Genomic DNA, 24,652 nt, shown 5'->3' with positions numbered 1-24,652 from the left:
GCCAGTCACCAGTGGCAAGTTTATAGCATTGAGTCTCTTTCATTCTGGAGGAATCACTTGAAGAGTCAGCGTTTCATCTTGACTAAAATTGACATATATTCTGGGTATAGAGTTACCTTTTCTGTCCACAGGGTCTTAGCTAGCTAGCTTATCTGAGGACTTACAGAGTTTTGATTCACTGACGCAAGATCCTGTATCACACAGCATCTGCCTAAGGGTCCTGCTTTACAGCAAAAGAAGTATGTCAGTGGGCATATAACTATGGTAGCACTAATCCTATCATGTATATCAGCCCTCAGAAGCTGCCAGTATGACAGAGAAGTCAAATGGCCTTTTGAAGACACAGTTGAAGTGCCACCTTGGTTATGATGCCCTGTGATGCCCAGCCATCAGAACAGAATGTATGCCCTGAATCAGCTGCCATTATAAAGTACTGTGTCCTCAGTATGTGAAATTCACAGGTCCAGGAACCAAGAGATGGAAGTAATAGGACTACTTAGCGTTATTCCCAGTGACCTACTTGGAAATTTTTGATATTTTTCCTCACGATTCTAAGCTTTGTATCTCGGCTCCCAGTCTCAAGAGGAAATACTTTTATCAGGAGACACAGAAAGAGACAAGTTAAACTTTAACCTACGTGTGCCACCAGATTATTTCAGGTTCCTCGTGCAGAGAGACAAATAAGCAAGGGAGAGTTAACATCCTGTCAGGGCAATTGATCCTAATCATAAGGATGAGGTAGGTTATCTGTTTCACGGTTGGGGGAAGGGAAGAACACCTGGACATCCAGGTGATTCATGGGAGAATCTCTTTTTACTCCTTGCCCAATTTGATCAGTAAAGAGACAACTGCAGCAAACGTGTCCTGAAAAGGCAAGGTTGACTAGGGGCTCCAACCTTTCAGAGATGACTATTTGAGTCATTTTATCAAATAATCAACCCAGACCTGCAGAGATGACAGCTGAGGGTGGGGAGAATCTAAATTGAGCAATATAGGACAAAAAATGAGTATGAATTGCATCCTGAGATGAGTATCAGTGGCAGAAGGCTGTATAGTTCATGCCATTCAACTTCTTCCCTTTAGTTCCCCAGGAACTGAATCCTGGAAATGTTGTTCCCTGGTGGGATGAAAATTTTATATGAAGCAAGCAGATCTGAGTATCACAATAAGTGGATGCTAATAACTCTTGTTGGTTGCCATCTCAGACCCCCTGAAGCACTCCTTCCACAGCTGCCAAGGCTGTTGGCAGCCAAGGGCCCATAGATTAGTCCCTTCCTGGAAACTGGCCTCAGTTGATGGTAGTGGCATTTACCTCCTCCCCAGGAGCCAGCTACATCCAATAATTGGTCGATGTCAAGGTATAAAGGCCCAGTCCTCTTGGCTCAATTTAGGCCCATTCTGCAAGGTCTCAGAGTTCCAGAGCTCACTGTGGAGCAGGCTGTGGGCTGTGCTGTACCTGCATTGCACTACCACATTTCCTCTGCCTAAGTGCTTCCCTCAGTACCTCACTCTTATTGTTCCCAAGAGCACCCACCACTAAACAGTCTACAAGTGAAACCCTGAGTCACGATCTGTTTCCTAGGGCACCTAACTTAAATACATTTTATTACATTGTTAGTTAGTTGCTCCATACCCAAATTAAAGAGGTGATGAAAGCACAGGATCTGTACTCATAAGAACACAGCTTGGACAATGGTCTGGGTCTCATGTTTTAAGAGTATCTGACAAATTTGAGTGCATAGGTTGATGAAATATCTAGAAAAGTATCAGATAACGGTAGTTCAGGAGTTGAGAGTTTTAAACATAGTACATTAGAACTAGTTAGATCAAACTAGCAATCTTCAGATACTTGAAAGACTAACATATGATAGAAGAATTAGGGATTTTTTATGACACTCCAGAACATGGATCCAAGATCAATGAATAAAAATTACAGAGTGGGTTTCAACTCAATATGAAAAAGACTATAGTGTCTAATAATTAAAAGCTTCCCAACAAATGAATGAGCTGCTTTGAAAGAGAATGAGTTCCTTGAACTGAAGGTAAGTAAAGAGAAGCTGCATGATCACCTTCATGGATGTTATCAGTGTAATTTTTACATCATAAACTAAATGAACTTTGAGGCATATATTAGTTTTCTATTGCTCTGTAATAAGTTACCAGAAAAGTAGCAGCTTAAATCAACACAAATTTATTATCTCACAGTTTTCATGGGTCAGGAGTCTGGGTATGAGTTAGGTAGGTCTCACCAGGTTGAAAGAATGGAGTCAACTAGTTCTGGGGTCTTATCTGATGCCTGGGGTTCTCTTCCAAATGCATTCAGGCTATTAGCAGAATTCAGTTCCTTGCAGTTCTTGGACTACGTTCTCATTTTCTGGCTGGTTATTGGCCAGGAGTGACTCTAAGTTATTACAGGCTACTCTTAAGTCCCTGCCCTGTGACTCACTTTAGGCCCTCTCACATTCTCATGCTTCATATTCCCTTTCAGGAAGGGCCTAGGACCTTTTAAGGCTAACTTGATTAGGTCAATCCCATCCAGATCATTTCATTTTTGGTTATCTCAAAGCCAACTAATTCATAACCTCATCATGGGAATGATATCCCATTATGTTTACAGTTTCTGTCCACACTCAGGGGAGAGAATTACACAAGGCATGTATACCAGGAGGGCTGGAATCCTGGGGGCCATCTCAGAATTCTGTCTACTCCAATGTGTTTTCTAGCTACAAAGTCCAGATTTCAAGTCACATGACCATCCACAGATTCTCACTAAATTAAAGGTCTTCTGGGTTAACAAAGTGTGCCTCCTGGGGCTGCTTCTATAGTCTGGCATTAGCCTCAGTACTGACTGAGACAACCTGACCATCTCCAGATGAGTGATGCTTCAGAGGTTCCTGGGGAGGCTGGAGTGGGGTCTGAATCTGTAAAGCAACATCCATAGCTCTCCAAACTTCCATAACTGCCTCAGAAACATCACTGATCTGGAGACAACTTAGAATCCCCAAAATATAGAATTTGGTGCTTAGATTTCTGAGCACCAAAATGAACAGTTACTGAGCACCCAGAAGTATCTGGCACTAGTAGACACACATTTCTGGGAACAGACCAGAAATTTTCAGTGGTGAGACACAAAAAGGTCCAATTCTCATTTTTTTCTTTCTCTCAGTTCTCAGCTTTTCATCTGGACACTAAGAGGGTTAGGATTTTGTGCAGAATTATATCAGTAGCTCAACTGAGACCCCCCTGAAGAGAGGAAGGACAGAGTTAATGGGCAGGAGTTTGGAGATGGAAAGCCATACATGCTAAGAATCTGGCTGAAAACACCTCCAGGCCCTGAAGGAGCTGTTGCAGGGACAATTATCTGTCACCCACAATGGGCCAGCCTAATCTATTCTCATTGTGTGTGGCTGCTACCTCCTGTGACTATGCCCCTCCAAATCAAACTGAAAAAATCCTCATTTGGCTTCACCAAGGTGAGGAACTGGGAGAAATGCTGGCCCTCCTGACATTTTGGCTTCCAGTTCCTGTATCATTGGCCCTTCGAGAACTGAGCTGAGCAAAGAGATCTTTATCTTTGCTCAGTGAGCTGCTCTTTTCATGCTTGAGCAGGAAACAAACAACCTTTTTAAGGAAGAGTATACTGTTGGGCAGACCCAAAACAATGAGCTATGCTTTGTTTAGAAATTCTAAGGATATACCCGTCACATAGAATTACGACCAGATGAACACTGATCTACTCTAATATTCAACAGAATCACAGTGTGTTATTTTCTCAGATAAGCAATGAACATATTTGAGCTATGCTTTTTGATCTTGCCTTGAAACTTACACCCACAGAATTTGAAATATACTCTACACTTACTTCTTTTTTATTCTTTGGGCATGTATGTTTGTGTGTAAAAGTCTGCATGTATGTGATTGTTCTGATAAAAAAATCATTATAGAAAATACAGAAAAGATTAAAGAAAAACTAATAAAAGTTACCCATGCTTTCTCCGTTTACAGATAACCATTCTTAATGTTTTGTTATATCCATCACATCGTTGAGATATTTCATATGTGTCATGCATGCTGTTTGGTAGACTGATTTTTTTTAATGTAAAAGTATCATACATGAGAATGACAGACAGCAGGGACCATAAACTCCCAAAACCTCAAAGCAGCTACTCTTGTTATTACTATTAGCCTTTAGCTTTATGCTTCTTTGTAGAATCCCATCTTCAGGGAATTTGACCATATCTGATAGGCAACAAGGGGCTATGTCAGTCCCTTTGGTTTAGGATTAGACTAACAGACTTGTTGTTCCCTTTCTCCTGGACCCCTACACTCACCATGTACTTTTTTTTTTTTTCCTACCATGTATTTTTAAGAGAGAGAATCTAGAGAGACAAGAGTTCCAAGAGCAAGTGTGAAAATTCAAAGAAGCCTTCTATGTAGACACTAGAATTACTGCCTCTTTCTTTGGCCATACCCAAAACTTCAGCCTCCAGCAGAATGGTCAGTGGGCTAGTAGCGGCCTTGTCCTATGGGTAGAGAAGAATCTTTGTACACATACCCCTTTCACCACAAGAGTCGACACATGCCATTTTAGGTGAGCATTTTCTCAATTAATGAATGTTTGAAGGCTTGCTTTTTCAGGGTACAGTGTCCCACTGTTTGGATGTACCACAATTTAATCTACTGTGTTGGAGTGTTTCCACTTTTTGTTTCTTTATATATAAGGCTATGATAAATGTCTATGTACATTAGTCTTTAAAAATGTTTCCCTCATCATTTCAGAAGATGATCTAACAATTTTGTTGCATTCTGACAACTGACAACAAATTTTTTTCTTATGTAAACTGTTAAAAATACAATGCATTGTTCTAAATGAACTAAACAGAATTGTTTCTGGTGTTAAGAGTAGAGAAAATTTAAAATGGAAAGAGTACATAGAGAACTAATGTTTGGGAACCTCTTGGTACCAATCATAAACAAGCCTTTTACAGAGAAGATATTAACTACTAACTATTCAAGGTTGTTGGAAAAAAAGAAGCTTTTATGCTTTGGGCTTAAATATATGTATATATATATATATATACTCAAACCAGTAAATTGATTATCAGTTAAAATGAACATAAATAATGGATACCAAATGAGAATAGGTCAGTGACATTAGTAGGTCAGTAAGATACACTTTATTATCCATTCAAACTTTTTGTAATCATTAAATAATTTTAAGTACCTAGTTGCTTTGACTCCCTAAAAAGTACCAATGGTTAAAATAGAGAAACCTGTACTTTCCTCTTTTTGGTGATCTTCCTTTGCTCCTTTTCAGAGTTCAGCATCATTCTTCGGTGTCCTAAGTAAAGAGTTTAGAAACTCAAAGTCTTCACCCCTTCCCAAGTGGAAATAGATACTGATTACACTTGGGGGAAGGGGGAAGGAGACTATGTACCAATGACAAAACAGGAGTAAGAAAAGGCATATATAGCCTCAGAAGAATGTTCCAACCAATCAAAAGCTAGATTTATATACTTAATAATGTAGTAGGAATCCAAGTTTTCTGTCTATCTATGGTTCATCTGTTTATCTATCCACCTATCCATTCACCTACCCATCCAAGCATATATCCCTTGCCTATATCCCAAAGAATTTGAAGTGGTTCACTTGCCGGCTGTTACAGAAACTGTCTTGGTGAGAATTCATGAATACCAATCTTTCTACTAGAGCACTGATCCTGACCAATATTTTTGAATCCAGTTCGAGAATAACAATGACAGTCTCATGTAATCCTTCTATTTTTAAAGTAAGTTATCTTTAAAAATACTGTTTGAAGAGAAGAGGGAGGAAGATAGTGAAGAATACCTTCTACTTCCTCTCACACTATGAACATTTACTTTTGACTCCCATATCTCAGATTTTCTTTTTTTCAGCAGACAAGATGCTGAGTATTTTGCTCCTCTCTAGTTCATCTTAAGGATCATGCATTAAGAAGTATTGGAAGGGTAGGGTCTAGTGTAAAGCACTGAATCATCAGCATTATTGCTTAAGGGCATAAGGTGTTTGAGGCACTCATTTCTTGTGCCTGTATTTTCCCATCTTTAGAATAAGATGAATATGTCTTACCTTCCTTTATAGTGTACCCATCCTGAGTCACTTGCTAGCATCAGTAAATTGCCTCTCAAGAAAGGGATGTTTAGAAGAGTTATCCTAATTTTTAAAGGCCAAATGAAAAATGGATTGGCTGAACTAAAAGAATAAATTTTTATGGCATCAGGAATAGCAAAAGGGCAGCACAGGGGCAGAGAGTTTTGGGAGGATTCTAGAAAGTAGAAACAGTTGAACCTTGGAGAAGAGAGTTCTGGCTCTGAGACTTCTCCAAGGCAGCCTTTTCTCTGGACTCTTCTCCCCATCTGGGCAAGACACGCTACAGCTAGCCCCTCTTTTGATTTCGCTCCTCAGGCCTAGTTTCTACAGGAAACCAGTCAAAATATATTCAAGCTACAGTGTGAATGTCACCCTAAGGAGAAACTTTGGAAATAGACTTGCCTGTTTCTTAAACAGGTGGGTAAATTACACTCTCAAGAGCACGTCAAATAACCTCTCAGGGCTATTGGGAGTGGGAGAGCAGAGTAGGAGGTGGTTTCATATATAGGTATATCTATAGCCAAACACTGGAAATAGAAAATACATTTCCAAGTGATTATTAGTATGGTTAAACCTCATCATAACAGACTCCACAGACATGAAATTTCCTTAAAATAAGCATTCCCTGCTAGCTCTTCCCTTCCTGCAGCTTTTCAATATTACACCCACAGTGCTATAGGGTACTGTCTAAAAATACTGCAGCATATGTTTATGTAAAAATACTGCACCGTGAAGATAATAAGGGAGGACTCCCTTGAAAAGCACCATGGGATAGTGAAAAGAGAGCTGGGCTCAAAACTGAGAGATTTTGGCTTCTACTTTTGATTCTACTTGTGAGTAAGTCTGAAAATGTGACCAAGTCAAATGACTTTCTAAGCCTTGATTTTTTTTTGTCAATAAGAATTTTTTGAACAGCATGCTATCTAAAGCTCTTCTAGCTCTACTGTCATATGAGTCTATGATAGGTGATAGTGAAGGTTCTTTCTGGCACTATGATACATGAAGTCTTGCTTATATTTTCTATTTTATAAATTCCTTTCTTAAAATTATTAAATTAGAAAGTCACTTATTGGGGACATCCAAAAATAGCACCGGAGTAAATGCATAAAAATAAGCAAACACATCCATTTATATTTCTTGAAATATCAATTTAAATTTTAAATTGAAGAAAGCTTTTTTTCATTTAAATGGAAGACAAATCTCGGGCAAGAAGACACCTCCAACTATGAAAGGGCAGATAGAAGAACACTATTGAGACAAAGAAAGTAGCCTTAGGGAAATTTTTTTCCAATTATCAATTTATTAAAACCCAGTGGTCTCAAAAAGGTGCAATTTTATCCCAGAGAACATTTGGCAATATTTGGAGACATTTTTGGTTGTCACAACTGGTGAGAACTATTGGCATCTAGTGGGTAGAGGCCAGGGTTGTTGCTAATCATCCTACAAGGCACAGAACAGCCCCCTATAACATAAAATTATCCAGGCTAAAATGTCAATACTGCCAAGGCTGACAAACCCTGATATGATGTTCTCAAGACTACTAACCGTATTATACCAAGCTTGAAATACTCAAGCTGACATTGAGAGCAGTAGCTTCACCACAAAATGTTTATTTTAGTTTTGCCTAGAGAGAAACCACCCTCTCAGATGAAATCCTCTAAAGGAATTAGGCAAAAATATTACTTTTGTGAATGCAGGCATTTATTCCTGTATTCTGAGTTATAATCCAGCAAACTCAGCTATTTTGTATTTCCCATATCACTATTTCATAACTTGATTTCTAAATATTCCTTTTCAATCTCTAGCAAAAAAAGCACCAAATATTAGTTATAGTCATACTGAAAAATATTACAATCCAGGAACCTAGTCAGATTTTCAGGCACTCCTGAGCCCTATCAAATCAGAAGGTATTTGATCAGGCTGTGGTTTCAAGTACCCCATCTCCAAACTAGTTGTGTTCTCTGTGTCTGATAGACTTTTGTGATAGACATCAGTCTTCTCTATCTTTCAAATAAACACTGGTAGCTGACATTTACAAAGGAGAAAATGACTAGTCAACAATTAAAGGGAGTTTCTAAAATCTCCTGAAATAAAGACAGGGGACTATTTGACCAGAAATCAAATGTCTAATGTTACTCATTCCTCCTTTCAAACCTATTGTCCTCTATTAATTACAGTGTGAGGGCTTGTATGCAAAGATGGACACTATCAATTTATTACTTTCTTATACATGCATGCCACTTTCTTAACAGATGCAGTCTATTCCTTCACCCTCTTGAAATTTAGCTGGCCTGGGATTTCTTTGACTGGTAAAATACAGCAGAAATGATGTTGTGCCAGGCTGAGGCTGAATCTTTAGGAAGACTAGTGGTTTCTGCTTTCTCCCTCTTAGAACCCAGCCCCCATGCTCAGAGGATGCCCAAGCAGCTACACAGAGAAGTCCATGTGAACAAGAATCAAGGCTTCTAACCAACAGCCCTAGCTGACCTACCAGCTGACATCAAACAATTTGTTTACCATATGAGTAAGCCAGCTTATAAATGAATCTATCAGCATCATTTGGGCCAACTGACATAGCACAGAATAGAAGCAAACTGACCACACCTAATCCTGTCCAATTACAAGCTCATGAGCAAATAATTGTTTTATTTTTACTTTTTTTGAGCATTATTGAGGTAAAATTTCCAAAAATTCCATATATTAAAGGATGTTTTAATATATGTATACATTGTGAAATAATTACCACAACCAAGATAATTAACATATCATCACTTTATATAGTTATCTGTTTCCCCCCTGCCCCTTTGGTGAGAACATTTAAGATCTACTCTCTTACAGAAACTAAAAAAAAAAAAAAAAAAAAAAAAAAATCCCATTTAAAATTATATCCAAAAAAAAAAAAAGTACTAGGAATAAACTTAACCAAGGAGGTGAAAGACCTATATGCTGAAAACTATAAAACATTGATAAAGGAAAGTGAAGAGGATTTAAAGAGATGGAAAGATATCCCATGCTCTTGGATGGGAAAAATTAATATTGTTAAAATGTTCATACTACCCAAAGCAATCTACAGATTTAATGTGATCCCTATCAAAATACCCATGACATCTTTCACAGAACTAGAACAAATAATCCTAAAATTTATATGTAACCACAAAAGACCTAGAACTGCCAAAGCAATCCTGAGGAAAAAGAACAAAGTTGGAGGAGTACCCCTTCCAGATTTCAAAGTATACTACAAAGCCACAGTAATCAAAACAGCATGGTATTGGCACAAAAGCAGACATACAGATCAATGGAACAGAATAGAGAGCCCAGATATAAACCCACACACCTACAGTAAATTAATCTATAACAAAGGAGGCAAGAATATACAGTGAGGAAAAACAGTCTCTTGAGCAAGTGGTGTTGAGAAAGCTGGCCAGCTACATGTAAATCAATGAAATTAGAACAGTCACTCACACCATATACAAAAATAAACTCAAAGTGGCTTAAAGACTTAAATATAAGACATGACACCATAAAACTTCTAGAAGAGAACATAAGCAAAACATTGTCGGATGTAAATCACAGCAATATTTTCTTAGATCTATCTTCTGAAGCAAGAGAAATAAAAGCAAAAATAAACAAATGGTATCTAATCACACTTAAAAGATTCTACACAGCAAAGGAAACCGTCAACAAAACGAAGAAACAACTTATGGAATGGGAGAAAATATTTGCAAATGATGCAACCAACAAGGGGTCAATATCCAAAATATACAAACAGTTCCTACAACTCAATATCACAAAAACAAACAACATAATCAAAAAAAAAAAAAAGGGCAGAAGACCTAAATAGGCATTCCTCCAAAGAAGATATCCAGATGGCCAACAGGCACATGAAAAGATGCTCGACATTGCTAACTATTAGAGAAGTGCAAATCAAAACCACAATGAGGTATCATCTCATACCAGTCAGAACAGCCATCATCAAAAAGTCTACAAATATTGAGAATAAATACTGGAGAGGGTGTGGAGAAAAGGAAACCATCCTACACTGTTGGTGGGAATGTAAAGGTGCAGCCACTAGGGAAAACAATATGGAGGTTCCTTAAAAAACTAAAAGTAGAGCTACCATATGACCCAGCAATACCACTCTATCTTTTTCATCTGAAAAAGATGAAAACACTAATTCAAATAGATACATGCACCCCCATGTTCATAGCAGCACTATTTACAATAGCCAAGACATAGAAACACCCAAATGCTCAACAACAGATGATTGGCTTAAGAAGAAGTTCATATACATATACAATGGAATATTACTCAGCCATAAAAAAGAACAAAAAATTGCCATTTGCAGCAACATGGATGGACCTAGACAATATTTGTTTTCTTGCTATTGAGTTACTTGAGAACCTTATATATTTTAGATATTAACCCCTCATCAGCTACATGGTATGCAAATATTTCCTCTTATTTTATCTGTTTTTCATTCTACATAACTAAGTTTTGGAATAGGTTTTATGCAGCAATCAAGTATCAAAACATACATCAAAATCTGAATTAAAAAAAAGATTCCTATTAATAACCCTTGTTAACATCATGTAAAGTATAATTTTATTTCTATGAATAGCAGCTGTCCTATGATTTATTATCTTTCTTATAAACTGGACTCTTTGGGAGCTTTGAGATGTTCAAATATATAAACAATGCCAATTTCATAATCTACTGATGAGATAAGTACATGGCTTCTGCTAGGAAGCACGTACATGTAGTTTTCGATAGTATTCCAGGACCAAAATATTTCACACTCAGTTTTAGGTCCTTTCTGTGGTGGCATAGGCAAAACAAGGGCATGGCACTATGTGAATTTGGAAGGAATCCTTTACTTTACTTAACAAAGGAGTAAAGCTGAATGCACATCCTGTTGAAACGCACAACTAGAAAAAAGTTGGTGTCGGGATGTAACGTAAAGCCACTTAAATTTCTCTTGGTAGTAGGTAGTCATCATTGCTATTTTCTGCTACTTTTAATTTCGTGCTCACCACCCCTAAGCTAGTAAGCATTTAATCAGATGTCTCCACATATCAGTCAATGCTTTATATTTTAAGCACAACTTAAGGAGCCTATGTTAGAGTGAAAGCACCAAGAAATTTGGGAAGTGTTTCCTTTTTTTGCTTTGTAAGAACATTCAGAACATTAATAATTTTTACAAATTCTAGTTGGTTGTCCTGATGTCCTTTAAAGTAGGATTTAAACTGGTAAATTCTTACTTTATCAGGAACTAGAGTCAAATCTGACTGCTACAGATCTGACTGCTCTAATTTTTATCAAATGCAAACCAAGTCTAGAGACCAGAGGTCTTAGACTAGAGCAGCAGTCCCCAACCTTTTTGGCACCAGGGACCAGTTTAGTGGAAGACAATTTTTCCACGGCGGAGGAGGGGATGGTTCAGGCAGTAATGTGAGCGATGGGGAGCAGCAGATGAAGCTTTGCTTGCTCACCTCCTGCTCTGCGGACCAGTACCTAACAGGCCACGGACCAGTACTGGTCCAAGGCCTGGTCCACGGCCCGGGGGTTGGGGACCCCTGGCCTAGAGTCCTGTTTATCTACATCTGAAACTCCTACACTTCAGAAAAGATAAAATATTCAATGAAAATATCTGGAGTAGACTTTTAATATAAACATGGAAATTGCATTGTTTTTTGAATCACAGCTTCTTGAATATGGAAGGCACAGGGAAAATTACAAAGTAGGTGGCTTATGTCAGGAAAATGCATTCTACTTTCTAATGACAATGGCTGGAGCCACCGAAGTGTTGAGCAGCAACTATTTCTGTTGATTCCTTTGTGGCCTCTGTGTGTGACCTGGTAGTTATTTGAACAGATGAAAACAGATAAGTTTCAATTCCACCCAGCTGAAGGAAGGCATTCACGAGGAATGTAACCAGACTTTTATTTCAGGGACAAGAACTTGGTGTTACATAACGCTTTGTGAAGTGTGGTTGCTACAATAGTTGGAGTTGTTTGAAGGGAAATGTAGTGACTTCCAAAGGCAACTGAGAGAGAAGTCAGCAGAGTGGATCACTGGCGTAGTTTGGACAAACGACAATTTCTGCTAAACCAGTCAGCTTGGAAGGGGGGTTGCAATGAAATGGGTCATTTAAATGTACCTCGTTCTAAATGGACTAATCTCATTTTACATGCCTTCCATAGATTCGTTATGTGTACATCACTGGAATGTAATTAAACCACAAATAAGGTGGCCACTCAATGTCATTTTGGAAATTAAAATCATATACATTATAAATAACTGGAATAAATATTGTGCCTATTTGGTACTTGACAGAGCAGTTAGCCTATGACACTATGCACGTGTGCATTTGCATATCTGTGTATATTTTGTGAGAAAGCAATTTCTCTTGTTTTTTGTTTTTATTGTAGTAAGAACATTTTATTGTAGCAAGTAACATGAGATCTACTCTTTTACCAATTTTCTCAGTAACAATAAATACAGTATTGTTAACTATAAGCTGATTGCTCTCTTTTTGAACATTAACTGGATATTTAATATTAAGGAATAACTTCAAGTATCATGGAGTCATGATTATATTATAATATATAATACAGTATATATAACAATATTATATTATTGTTAAAGGATCCTTATCTTTTAGAGATACTGAAATATTTATAGATAAAAAATGATATCTTGGATCTACTTGAAAATAATTAAGGGTAGGGAGGAAGTGGGCAATGTTATACAGCAGGGCCAGAAATGACGGTGCAGACCAAATCTGGCATACCACGTGGTTTGTTTTTTTTTTTAAATATTTATTTATTTATTTATTTGGCTGCATTGGGTCTTTTTTTTTAACATCTTTATTGGAGTGTAATTGCTTTACATCGTTGTGTTAGTTGCTGCTGTGTAACAAAGTGAATCTAAGCTGATAGTTCTTTTAATTGTTTTTTTCACATCATCATAACCAGCAGAATACAAAAGTTCCATAAAATCAGGAAAACCACCTCTTCTATGGCTAAATTTGGCATATTACCATCTGGAATGAGGCCATGAACACAACTGGTACTAACCAGGTATAGGAAGATCACGATGTTGGTGAGGAAAAGAGTTCAGTGCCCCACCTAGTGAGTGAGCGAATACTGCTGGGGACAGTGGAGTATGAACTCTAGGAGCATGGACTCTGACCCGAGTTTAAGCCCCAGCCCTGTCACCTTAGGAGCTGCGTGCCCTTGTGCAACTTCACTTCTCTGGGCCATTGTCTCCTTGTCTATCAAACAGATATATGATTAAATGAGAAGACACACGTGTGAAGAATATTAACATATAAATAATTAAAGCCTCTTCCCCTCCTTTACCCATAAAAGACAGTGTATGAGTCAAGACAGGTTAGGTTTTCTATGATACAAAACAACCTCCAACTCTCACGGAGCCCTTTCGTAAGTTCTCTGCAGACTTGTGCTCTGCGGACAAGTTCCTGAGAAGCTGTCCCCCAGGTGTTAGCCCAACATCAGCTCCTTTGATCTTATGACACCTTGATATCAACACATGCTTCCACGATACCCAGCACCAGAACACAAGGCTAGAGCGTCGAGCACCAGTGGTGATGTGAGGACAGAGGCAGAGATTGGAGGGACATGTGTGCTACCCAAGGAATGCTGAAGATTGCCCAGAGCCACCAGGAGCTGAAATGGCAAGGAAGATACCCCTTAAAACCTTTAGTGGCAACATGGCTCTGCTGACACATTAATTTCAGACTTGTGCCCTTTGGAACTGTGAGAGAATAGACGTCTGCTGTTGCAAGTCACACAGTTTGTGGTAAATGTGTTGCAGCAGCTTTAAGAAACTAATAGAGATTTGAAGGCCAGTATCTCTGGCAACCTCCCAATACTTCTCTCTTTCTGTCAAGATGGGTGTCACATCTCCAGATATCATGTCTATGTGCAAGAAAAAATAATAAAGAATGTCACAAATACCCTTTGTCCCTTTAATTAGGAAAGTTAAAATTCTCAATTAAGTGAATCTCTCTAGCAGGCTTCCCTTATTTCTTCCTTAGCTGGGTCAGTAATAATGAGATGTTACGAGTTCAAACAAACTCTGAGAAAGTGAAGGAAACAATGCCTATGATTGGCTTAGATCTATCAGGCTTCATTGCTTGGGAAAAGCATATTGCTGTCCCAAACAACAACTGTCTTCTACGAAGCAGGAGAGAAGAGGATAATGAATATTGGATAGGAATAAAGTGTCATCCAAATCAGTGTTAGCTATTATTACGGATCTAAAAACGGTGGGTCTTAAGTAAGATATTAGAAGAAGAATTTGGGGTTCAGGACTTCCCAAGTAGCATACCAGAGTACATTAGTTTGCCACACATGGGGTATAGGCTGTCACTGCTCCCCCAGAGACCAGGGCTGGTTATCTCTAGCAACAAATACTTCATCTAATTACCCTAGTGGTACATTTAAATATAATCACGTTTCGTGTGTTGCATTGTGTAGAAAGGCTTGGGATCATTTTTAATTGCTAGAGGGTGGCAGGGACTTCATCTAAACTCTTGGGAAAATCATAACACAGTCTAGAGCATAAAGAAAGAAGATAAAAGGAATAGAAGAGTCAAAATACAAGAAGGAATAAAGTCCCCTGACCCTTTCATGCCTTCTGTGGTATATTTTCATACTCATAACTCCGATGAATTATGCCTCCAAGTATCCTAAGCCCTGCACATCCTCTTTTCACCTTGACTCTGCCTGATAATGTGATTTGCTTTGGTCTTTGGGGCATCAAGAAACAAAGGCTTGGAAAGTGCTTGGGAATTGGGGTTCATATTCTTGGAATACTGTCACTACCATGTTAAGAAACTTTGGCTGGGGATATATAACTCAGCCAAGGGCCAGCACCAACCTTCAGATATGTGAGTGAGACCATCTCAGACCAGCAGTCACTGTTGAGCCACCAGGTGACTGTAGCCTAGACACAGGTGGCAGAAGAACCCCTCAGCTAAACCAGCCCAACTGAGGAACTGTGATCAAACATTTGGCTGCCGTTTTAGGAGACTAAGTGTGTGTAATAGATAGTACGAGGTCATTGATATTTCTCTCCAAACTCATCTCCTTCCATTTTCCCTTCCCTCATTCCATGTCTGCCTAAGGTCTTCTTGCTCTTCCCTGAACATGACAGGCTTATTTCTGCCTCAGGTCCTTTGATTGGGTGTTGCCTCCACCTGGGAAGCTTCAATTGCTTCACGGTTCACTTCCTCATTGCATTCAAGACTCTGATCCACTCTGATCTCCTCAGGGAGGCCTTTGTTCACCACCATTTCTGATATATAACAGACCAGTCCCTGTATGTTCTCTCTCCATTTCCTTTTTCTACTTTATTTTTTCTTGAGATCTTATTTTGAAAACATATGATGTATTTCTTGGATTACGAGGTTATTTTCTGTCTCCTCCACAAGAATGTAAACTCCAGGAGGACAAAACCATGTCTACCTTGTTAATAGCTCTATCAGCTGTGGCTAGACTAGTTCTGGCATGTGGTGGACACCTTACTAACGTCTTTTGAATGAATTAATAAATAAATTAAATGAAATTTATTAAGTGTGAATTTGGGCACAACCAGAGGGAATGAGAAGGTGATATTCAGAGCAAGGACTCATAGATTCCTTAATTGGAAATGTATTCCTAATAATTTTCATATAAGTGCAATTTTTACCCTTTGATTTTTTTTAACTGACGTATTGAATTTTAACCTCTTGCTTAGTGCAGAGCTCTTACAGTATAATACTTTTATTTAATTCTAATTAAATATTTAGTTATGTGTTTGCTATATTTTATCCATAAAATTCTAAATAAAGGCTACTATTTTAAATGTACTTTTTTCTTCATGTGGTTATATATATTCTTCCTAACAAAATATCTCACTGCCATTATTTTATAACTTCTTGAATGTAAAATTTCCAAGTAATTATGAAATTATACTTTACTTGTGTTGTAAAAGCTTCATAATTCTCCGCAGTCCTCTCAGTCTTGTTCAACAAACATCTTTAATAATTATATATAATAATTCACTATTTCCATATATGAAAGTCACATACCTGAAAATCCTTACTCTCCTGAAAGAACATGAAATGACAACCTGTGAGAACTCACTGTACATATCAGACCATCTGTGGGTTAAATCCCATGCACTTCTACAAACATAATCTCATTCACAGCTGTTTTATCTTTAATGTGAACAGCAGTCTAACAATTTTATTATCTAGATCTCTAATCCCTAGCAGACTCTAAACAGAAAACTGTAGTTGAAGAGAGTTTGGGGGGTCTTCTGGAAAAAGGCAGATTGGCAAATGCACCCTGCTCTGTCCTAGGTCCTTTAAATTGTTTGTGTCCATTCACACAAACTTATCCTTTGTTCTTAAATGACCAGCCAATGTCATCAACAGTCACTTACATTTAATCAGGCTGCCTCAGTTCACTGACTCTTGTATCTTCACTGGTTCTGTCCATCCTGATACCCATCTCCTGTTGCCCTGGTGCCTCTAACAGTCTTATGGATTGAACATTACATCTCCCCACCCCCTTCTCTCTCTCTGTCTTTTTCTCAAACACACACACCTACACACACACCATTTTGGTGCTTCCTTTCCTTGTTCCGTCACTAGGACTGCAGATAAGAGAAAGCCCCATCTCTGGTTTTAGTTTCTCAGGACCCACAGCAGTCAGCATACTTTTTCCCTCTCTTTCCAGTAGGGGACAACAGATTACAACAGAGAGAAAGAGTTGATGGGCAAACAGGGAGAAAGGAGTCCATGAACACTTAAAAAACAACAACAGAAAAAAGTGAAGAAAACGTGTGTGATACACACACATATATATTTTTATATCTATCATGTATATGTGTATATACATACATAGATCCATATATACGACATAAACAAGCATGAGTTGGGTTTTATTTTACAGTTTTTTGTGTCTGCTCTCACCACCGACCTTGTCATACCTCACAGCAACCTGGAACCACTCAGTGTAGGGACAAACGAATCGGTATAACATTCATATTGACCAGCACTAATGGTGTGCATGTGTCACAGCAAGCATGTGGCTTTTTTTTTAAAAAAACAAACAAACCAGAGCAATTGCTATAGGTCAACTCAAGTTAGTGTCATCCTTTACTGACTTAACTTGTCAATGACAACATGCACTGAGTGGTTTGGTCCATATGAGACCTCTTCTGAAGACATGAAATGTTATTGTCCAACTTACCAGCATGCTCTGCAAGGGCAGAGACTAACTTATACGTGGCATCCAGCATAACATACAAATACTAGAAAACATACCAGGGAAAGATCACAAGACATGAGCTCAGCCCAATTATTGGTTCGTGAACACTGTTCGCAAGTTGTAGCCTGTCATTCCACAAAAGTGAGACTGTTCCAAGCATCCGCTTGAGCAAATAAGAATGTTTTGCTTTCACAGTACAATTTAAGGGTGTGACAGAATTGCTACGAGATCCATGTTTAAGGACATGGACTCTTAAATTCAACAGGAAAAAAAGGGAACAGTTTAGAGAAGAGATAAGAAGAAACATGTGACATGTTATCAAGGTATGAAGTAACATTTCTCTCCTAAAGTGTAAGTCAGTGAAAAGAATAAAAGAAGGTAATGAAATATGTAATCTCCATTAGAAAGGTTTCTACCATAAGCAGTTAAACATGAAAAAAGTTTTGATGTTCAAAAATTCAATTATCTTAAGCTGACTAAATTAAACATCATTGTGACTTGTCATGGTTTTTTAAATGGACAAAGGACAAAATGAAGCACACTATGGACCCTTCATTATAGGACGAAAAATTTGGCTAAAAATCATTTCAGGCACCTTTACACATTTACTCACTTTCCTCCCTATGTTACCACCTATTCCCCTTCCCCCTAACCCCAACACACACTCAGCTCTTTTCTGTTTTCCTAACTTTGTCCCATTTATTCCCTTCTTTCACCTTCCTCCAAGGCTCTGTACTTTGCAAACTCACTTTTCTTCTTCTTCTGAATTTCACCTCTTTTTTTTACAAATAATAATAACAATCATTTATTGAACACTTACTAGTTACCCAGATGTTTGCATTCAATGGCCCATTTGATGTTCGTAACAACACCAAGAGGTGGACACTTTACTGTGTACATTTCACAGATGAGAAAATTAAGACTTAGAAGGATGAAATAGTTCACTTAAAATAATACAGTTACTAAGTAGCAGAACCAAGATTTGAACCCAACATCATCAAATTCCAAAGCTCCTGGTCTTCACCACTCTGCTTTAAAGGCAAATTTCTTGCCATATTATGGCAGCGAATTAAATCAAACCAAGGCAAAACTACTGAGCATGTAAGTGTAAGACACCATTCTAGACAAGAAGGGCAAAGGTAGAGGATGCAGGAGAAATTCCCTTTGTGCTTGTCAGGGTTCTGTCAGGAGACAGAAACCACATGGGTTACTTTATCAGAGAGAATATCATATAAACAGTGTATAGAACGGTGAACTAGCTCTTGAAGAACCGAAAAATCATAATAAAATAAATGTCTGAGTATCACAAATGTAGTAGTAGGACACATATTCTGCCCCTAGAACTGAAGGATCAGAGGAAAAAGTTTAGAATTTTTAGAACTTAGAATTTTGAAGATGGGGACCCACAGATTTGCCACTCAGACCTCTGAGGAGGGGTCAGCCAGCAGGTGCTAGCGTCTCAACTCAGAGAAAGGCTGTGTGAGGCTGGTGACCAGACTTCTGCAGAGGGAAGCTTGGCTGACGGGAGCTGGATCTCTGCGAGGACACAATGCCACTGGTTCTGGGAAAATGCAAATGTAAATCAAGTGCTCCTGCTAGAATGACCCACCACAGCTAAGATGCAGAAGTGTTCCTGGGGTGACACTGACAAGAACATGAAGGAAGCAGTAAGGTAAGTGCGCCTTCGTCCTTTTCCAGCCTTCCACCTCCCTCCAGTTTCCTTCCTGGCAGAGCCTAACAGAGAGGCGGTAGGGCAAAGCAGATCCTTGACTGTAGAGTCTCAGCACAAGGTAGAACATGAAAGGGTACATTTGAAGCTGAGATAGAGGCTTACTAATCAGTACACCCTTGCGGCTTACACTCTAGCAGAATGACCTAAGCAAACTATTATGTAAGGTATCACATAATTGCTAGGACACATAAAAGATGAGAGGGTATGAATCTTATCCCATAACCTAGGGTGTAGGAGATATTAAATGTATTCTTTACGAGTACATTTAAATCCAATTCTGAGTTCCATTGCAGTCCTTATTGCAGCTCTCCCTTCCCCTAGGGTTTTGCAAACGTCATCTGCCCTGCCACAGCACATACAAGGTTTGCACTGGTTTCTCCTGAGACCCATTTTCTCCTTCTTCCCTCTGAGGCATAACCATCATTCCTTCAAAGAAATTATGCTGTTACAAAAGGGACAGAAACAACCTTTAGGTGGCTTCTGCTTTGGGCTCTACAAAAACATCCTGAAGTGGGAAAATACTAAGAGGCTGCCTACCTGCTGGGAAAAAACTTCAGAAAATCAAACAAATATTATTATTTAGCACACGGTCCTGTCACACAAATACAATGCCTATGGGTATAGAACAATTTAATAATATTCAAAGAAATGGAAGTGGAAAACGGCAAATGTGCCTGTTTTAAAGCACGTCCCACTTCGTACCTACTGTGAGCTGTCCTGAGTATATCAGTTCCTGAGAAATAGGCAGTGAACCTAGAATATTCCTCCTGCTGTGCCAGGAAAAAAGAGCATATGAGAAAACTTCCTTCATGATCTAAGTTCCATTGATATGATCTACCTGTCCAACTGTAAATATTACTGAAAAAAGAGTAACGGTTCATAAAAGGAAACGAAATTGAGATATTTGTAGTGACGAAGATGGACCTAGAGACTGTCATACAGAGTGAAGTAAGTCAGAAATAGAAAAACAAATACCGTATGCTAACACATATATATGGAATCTAAAAAACAAAACAAAAAAAAGGTCATGAAGAACCTAGGGGCAAGACAGGAATAAAGACGCAGACCTACTAGAGAATGGACTTGAGGATATGGGGAGGGGGAAGGGTAAGCTGGGACAAAGTGAGAGAGTGGTATGGACATATATACACTACCAAATGTAAAATAGACAGCTAGTGGGAAGCAGCCGCATAGCACAGGGAGATCAGCTCGGTGCTTTGTGACCACCTAGAGGGGTGGGATAGGGAGGGTGGGAGGGAGGGAGACGCAAGAGGGAGGAGATATGGGGATATATGTATATGTATAGCTGATTCACTTTGTTATAAAGCAGAAACTAACACACCATTGTAAAGCAATTATACTCCAATAAAGATGTTAAAAAGAAAAAAGTAACAGTTATTTTTTGTTTTAATCATCATTACGATTTTTAAGATGTATAAATCACTAGTTTCACTAGGGTGAACATTCCCAAATGACAGTATTATTGGTGTCCATGAAAATATTTCCAATTCTCTGCTGTTTTCCTCAAAGCAGAACAGAGGCAGCCTGAAACTCAACTTAATTTCCAGTGCTAATTTCAAGGTCCTTGGAGATAATGAACATGTTATTTGATTTATATATTAAACGTTATTTACCAACATGATTTGTGCTCTGAGACGCTGGGTGCATCCTAGAGTACACCAGTGTTAGAGCGTTACCTCAAGAGCCTCTCTTTAGGAAGGGCCTTGTGAAAGCAGGCTTATGATCTGCAAAACAGTTCCAGGGACACCTATTAAGGGCAGGTGTGAGGACTTGTAGCAGTGCTGTGAACACCGAGAAATCACTTTCCAAGGAACTTGCCGTGGCTTCGAATGTCTGATGGTGCCATCTCAAGTGCTGAATGAGATGCTAAAGTGTCTGTGTTTTGGGTTTGGTCTCTGCCAGAGATGACTTACGTTGCACCCCATAGAAAACCGGGCGTAATAATAATAAAATGGCTCTACCACAGTGCTAGGAAATGGGACCATACAGCACTATCAGAAATAAAGCCACAGTCCATATGCCTCGGGACTTTTTTAGCACATAGCAAACAAGGGTGAGATCATAGTCCGAAGAGGTGGTATTTTCTACCTAGTTTTCAAATTTTGAAACATCTCCTCCCAGAATCGTGACAAACCCCCAAGTAAAAAGGAGGGTACGTGACACATCTCTGCTTATTGTGTTGCTCACTAGATTGTCAAACCCGTTTCATCTATTACACATATTACTTCGAGATACTTCACAACAGCGGGTGCTTATAAAACAGTATACCCATGGAAATGATTTTCTTCAGGTTATCCTGACATAATAGAGAACTTAACCATTCAAGACACCAGCCTATTTCTTTGGTGTATTTGTGCAATCCAGAAGAAAATGAATGATGCTGCAAGACTTCTCAAACAATTATGCACAAAGATTTTATTTAGTCTTCTTGATAACAAGCAAATGCATGATGAGAGCAACCTTTGAATCTTCTCTTCATTCCTTTTTTTCCTAATAGAAGAACAGTGCTCCTTGTAAGAAGGTTTCTCCTTCCTACCATCCCTCAGTGGCACCCAGGAAAAATAGTAAATTAAAGTTTGTGGCCATGAATCACTATGATCTTTCCAACCTCACTGAGGCAGAGAGATTTATGTGATGAAAGCAATAGCTTTTTGCAACCTGTCTTACACTGTGCACTGTCTGCTCAGTAAGATATGTCTTTCTTTCATCCTCCATGTTAGGTAGCCTCTAAAGGTCACAAAAGCTAAATCCAGATATAATGACATCCAGTAACATTTCTATTGCCAAGAGACTACTAGCTGACTTTAATGCAATGCATTTGTTAATGCAGAGTAGCATTTCTTTTGGCATTTATGATACTCCTATGCATAGACTCAAATCACTTTATGTTTGCTCTAAAGAATAAGCTATTCTGAACTGAAAGAAAAATGAAGGCGTTAATGATCATCATCATTATCACAAGGCTGGGCTGGATTTTGCTGCTGTTTTAGTTTGGGCAAGAAATTTCAGAAGAAATTTACTCAATAGATGACTTTGTTTTAATCCTAAGAGCTAAACCCTATGTGTAGATAAAAAATATTTATTCCCATGGAAGTGGATATTACCTTACATAAAACTCTAAATTAAATTCTCAACAGAGCTATTAGTCTAGGTGCTCATTAACCTGTAGGAGCTCAGAAATCCCAAGAACTGAAAGTCTGTTTCAGTCATCCCACTGGCACTAGGAATAACAAGAACGGTGTTGGAATCCTCTCCCAAAGCATTAAGAAGAAAAGGGGGAAGTTGTCTTCCTTGATGTTGCTACTTTCCCTCCATTCTGAACCCAGTAATTTCTCTTGTTCTCTGTGCAATCCAACCTCTTTAGAGAGACGGGCCCTGGTAGCTGAGTTCTCACAAAGACTAAAATTAACTGTAATCACCTTTGTATAGTATATTATTTGAAATCCCATAATGGCACAATGTTAATGGAAAACCTTCTTCTCTCCTTTTTTCATAAGGCCACAGACCAAATAAAAATTAAAAACAACCCACTTCCTTTTCCAATGGGAATTCTTTAATAGTAAAAGGAAAAGATTCCAGCCTTGCTCTGCTGCAGCAGCTCCCACACCTACCTAATTAATGACACTAAAGCTCTGGTAGTTGCACTCTGCAGATAACACATTAAAGTGTAGCTCTGGGTGAGAAATAACTTGACATCAAAGTCTCTCAAGAAAAACACATTCATTAGACATGAACACAACAAGAGAGGAGAGCTCAAGCTTGCCCTCGAAAGAAACATGAAGTGTCAAGATTCTGAGGTCACACTGAATCCTAGAAAGCCAAGGCAAACCTTCTTTATTTGATAATGCTGCTTTAGTGTGAAGAGGCTGAGTGTGTATGGAATTATGTCACATTTAACCTGAATCACAGGGTATGGTCTCTACTGAATACTCATGCTTAAGTTCCAACCCATCAAGTCCCCTGAGGAAAAATGAAAATGGTGCTATCTGCTAATGATGCAACTTTTAGTCCTGCCAGGATGGAAATAGGTAATGCAACAAACATTTCTCTGAGAAGGAAAAGAAGCCATTTAAATAATTTTGAGCTTCTCAGGGATCTGTGAAATAAGACACAGTGAGATGAATGAATTTGCTATTTCCTCAACTTGGTATAAAGGAGGAAAGGGAACTCAGAGCCAAGGACCCTCGCTGTCATTTCCATTTATACCTCTGGCTCATTAAAACATCCAACTCATTTTCCTTGTCTTGGTTTCCATTGATTAAATTCTAAAATGTGTCTTTTTGTGGTAGTTCCCAAGTCACTCAGTTCTTCCAAGAGGCCTACGTAGCCCTATTCTGACCATCATTAAGCCCCTAAATAGTAAGTAGAAAACCAAAATATAAAACAGGTGTTTTAGCTTAAGTGAGACCTACTGGGGTTGGTCAAATAGTTCATTCGGGTTTTTCAGTAACAGCTTATGGAAAAACCCAGATGAACTTTTTGGCCAACCCAATATGTTTCTCAGGTCTCCCTTCCTTGTATGGTTCACGTTAGTGTTGCCACAGAAGAATTTGCACTCGTTGTGGAGGTGGGGTGTAGTAGCAGCCATTAGGCTCATGCGGAGTCTCTAAAACTCATGCCTTCTGCTGCTGATTCGATGGTTCACCTCACTGCATCAGACAGCAGCAACTTGGGACTGTAGCCCTTCAACTGCTACATAATCTTTCTTTTTTTTTTTTTTCAGGTACCTGTGCAACTCTGCAGCAAAGGGCCCCAGATCTTTCTGCAGATCATCCCCATCATCGAGGTTAGATATAGGGAGAGACTCATGCGAGTTCCAGTTTGTCCTTATGGATTCAATTCGCCCTGCAGATTCTAGTCTGTCCCTGCTTTACATCTAGCTTTTCCTTCCCACTGCTTGTCCTGGGGACCAACAGTGATTATACCCCCTCCCAGTTGCAGAAGCAAGAACCTTCCTTAGTGCTGTGGTTTCTATGTTTATGTCCCCCAACCCCACATCGATATGTTGAAATCCTAATGGCCAAAGTTGTTGGTAATAGGAGGCCAGGTCTCTGGGAAGTGATGAGGTCATGAGGGCTCCCATTAGGTCATTTAGTGCCATTGTAAGAGAAGCCCAGAGAGAAGCCTTGCCATGTGAGGGCACCGCGAAAAGCCACTGGCTATGAACCAGGAAGAGGGCCCTCAGCAGAATAAAATCATGCTGGTGCCTTGATCTCGGACTTCCCAGCCTCTAGAACTATGAGAAATAAATATGTCTTTGTAGGCACCCAGTCTGTGGGATTTTGTCATAGCAGTGTGAACAAACTAAGACTCTCTGACTTCTTTCCCTTCATGTCCCCTAGTGACTTCTCTGATCCTTTAACCATCCCTGCCAGACTTACTTCCCCAACTTTTCTCACAGTATTGTAATGTCTAACTCTATAATAAGTCACTTATTTTAGGTCTTTCATTCCCTGATCAAACTCATCTCACAACTGTGTGAGTCAGG

At 38.9% G+C, this 24,652-nt stretch overlaps 1 protein-coding gene across 1 annotated transcript in view; it reads left to right on the top strand.

Annotated features, from left to right (window-relative positions):
- TMEM232 (transmembrane protein 232) overlaps positions 1-24,022 on the top strand; it is a 389,554-nt gene extending 365,532 nt beyond the window's left edge. The window contains 1 exon segment of the mRNA XM_060295515.1: positions 23,888-24,022. Coding sequence (XP_060151498.1) covers positions 23,888-24,022 — 135 coding nt within the window.
- The last annotated feature ends 630 nt before the right edge of the window (positions 24,023-24,652 follow it).

This window comes from Globicephala melas, chromosome 3 (assembly GCF_963455315.2).
Source record: "Globicephala melas chromosome 3, mGloMel1.2, whole genome shotgun sequence".
NCBI classification, from domain to species: domain Eukaryota; kingdom Metazoa; phylum Chordata; class Mammalia; order Artiodactyla; family Delphinidae; genus Globicephala; species Globicephala melas.
This window is presented reverse-complemented; position numbering and strand designations above follow the sequence as displayed.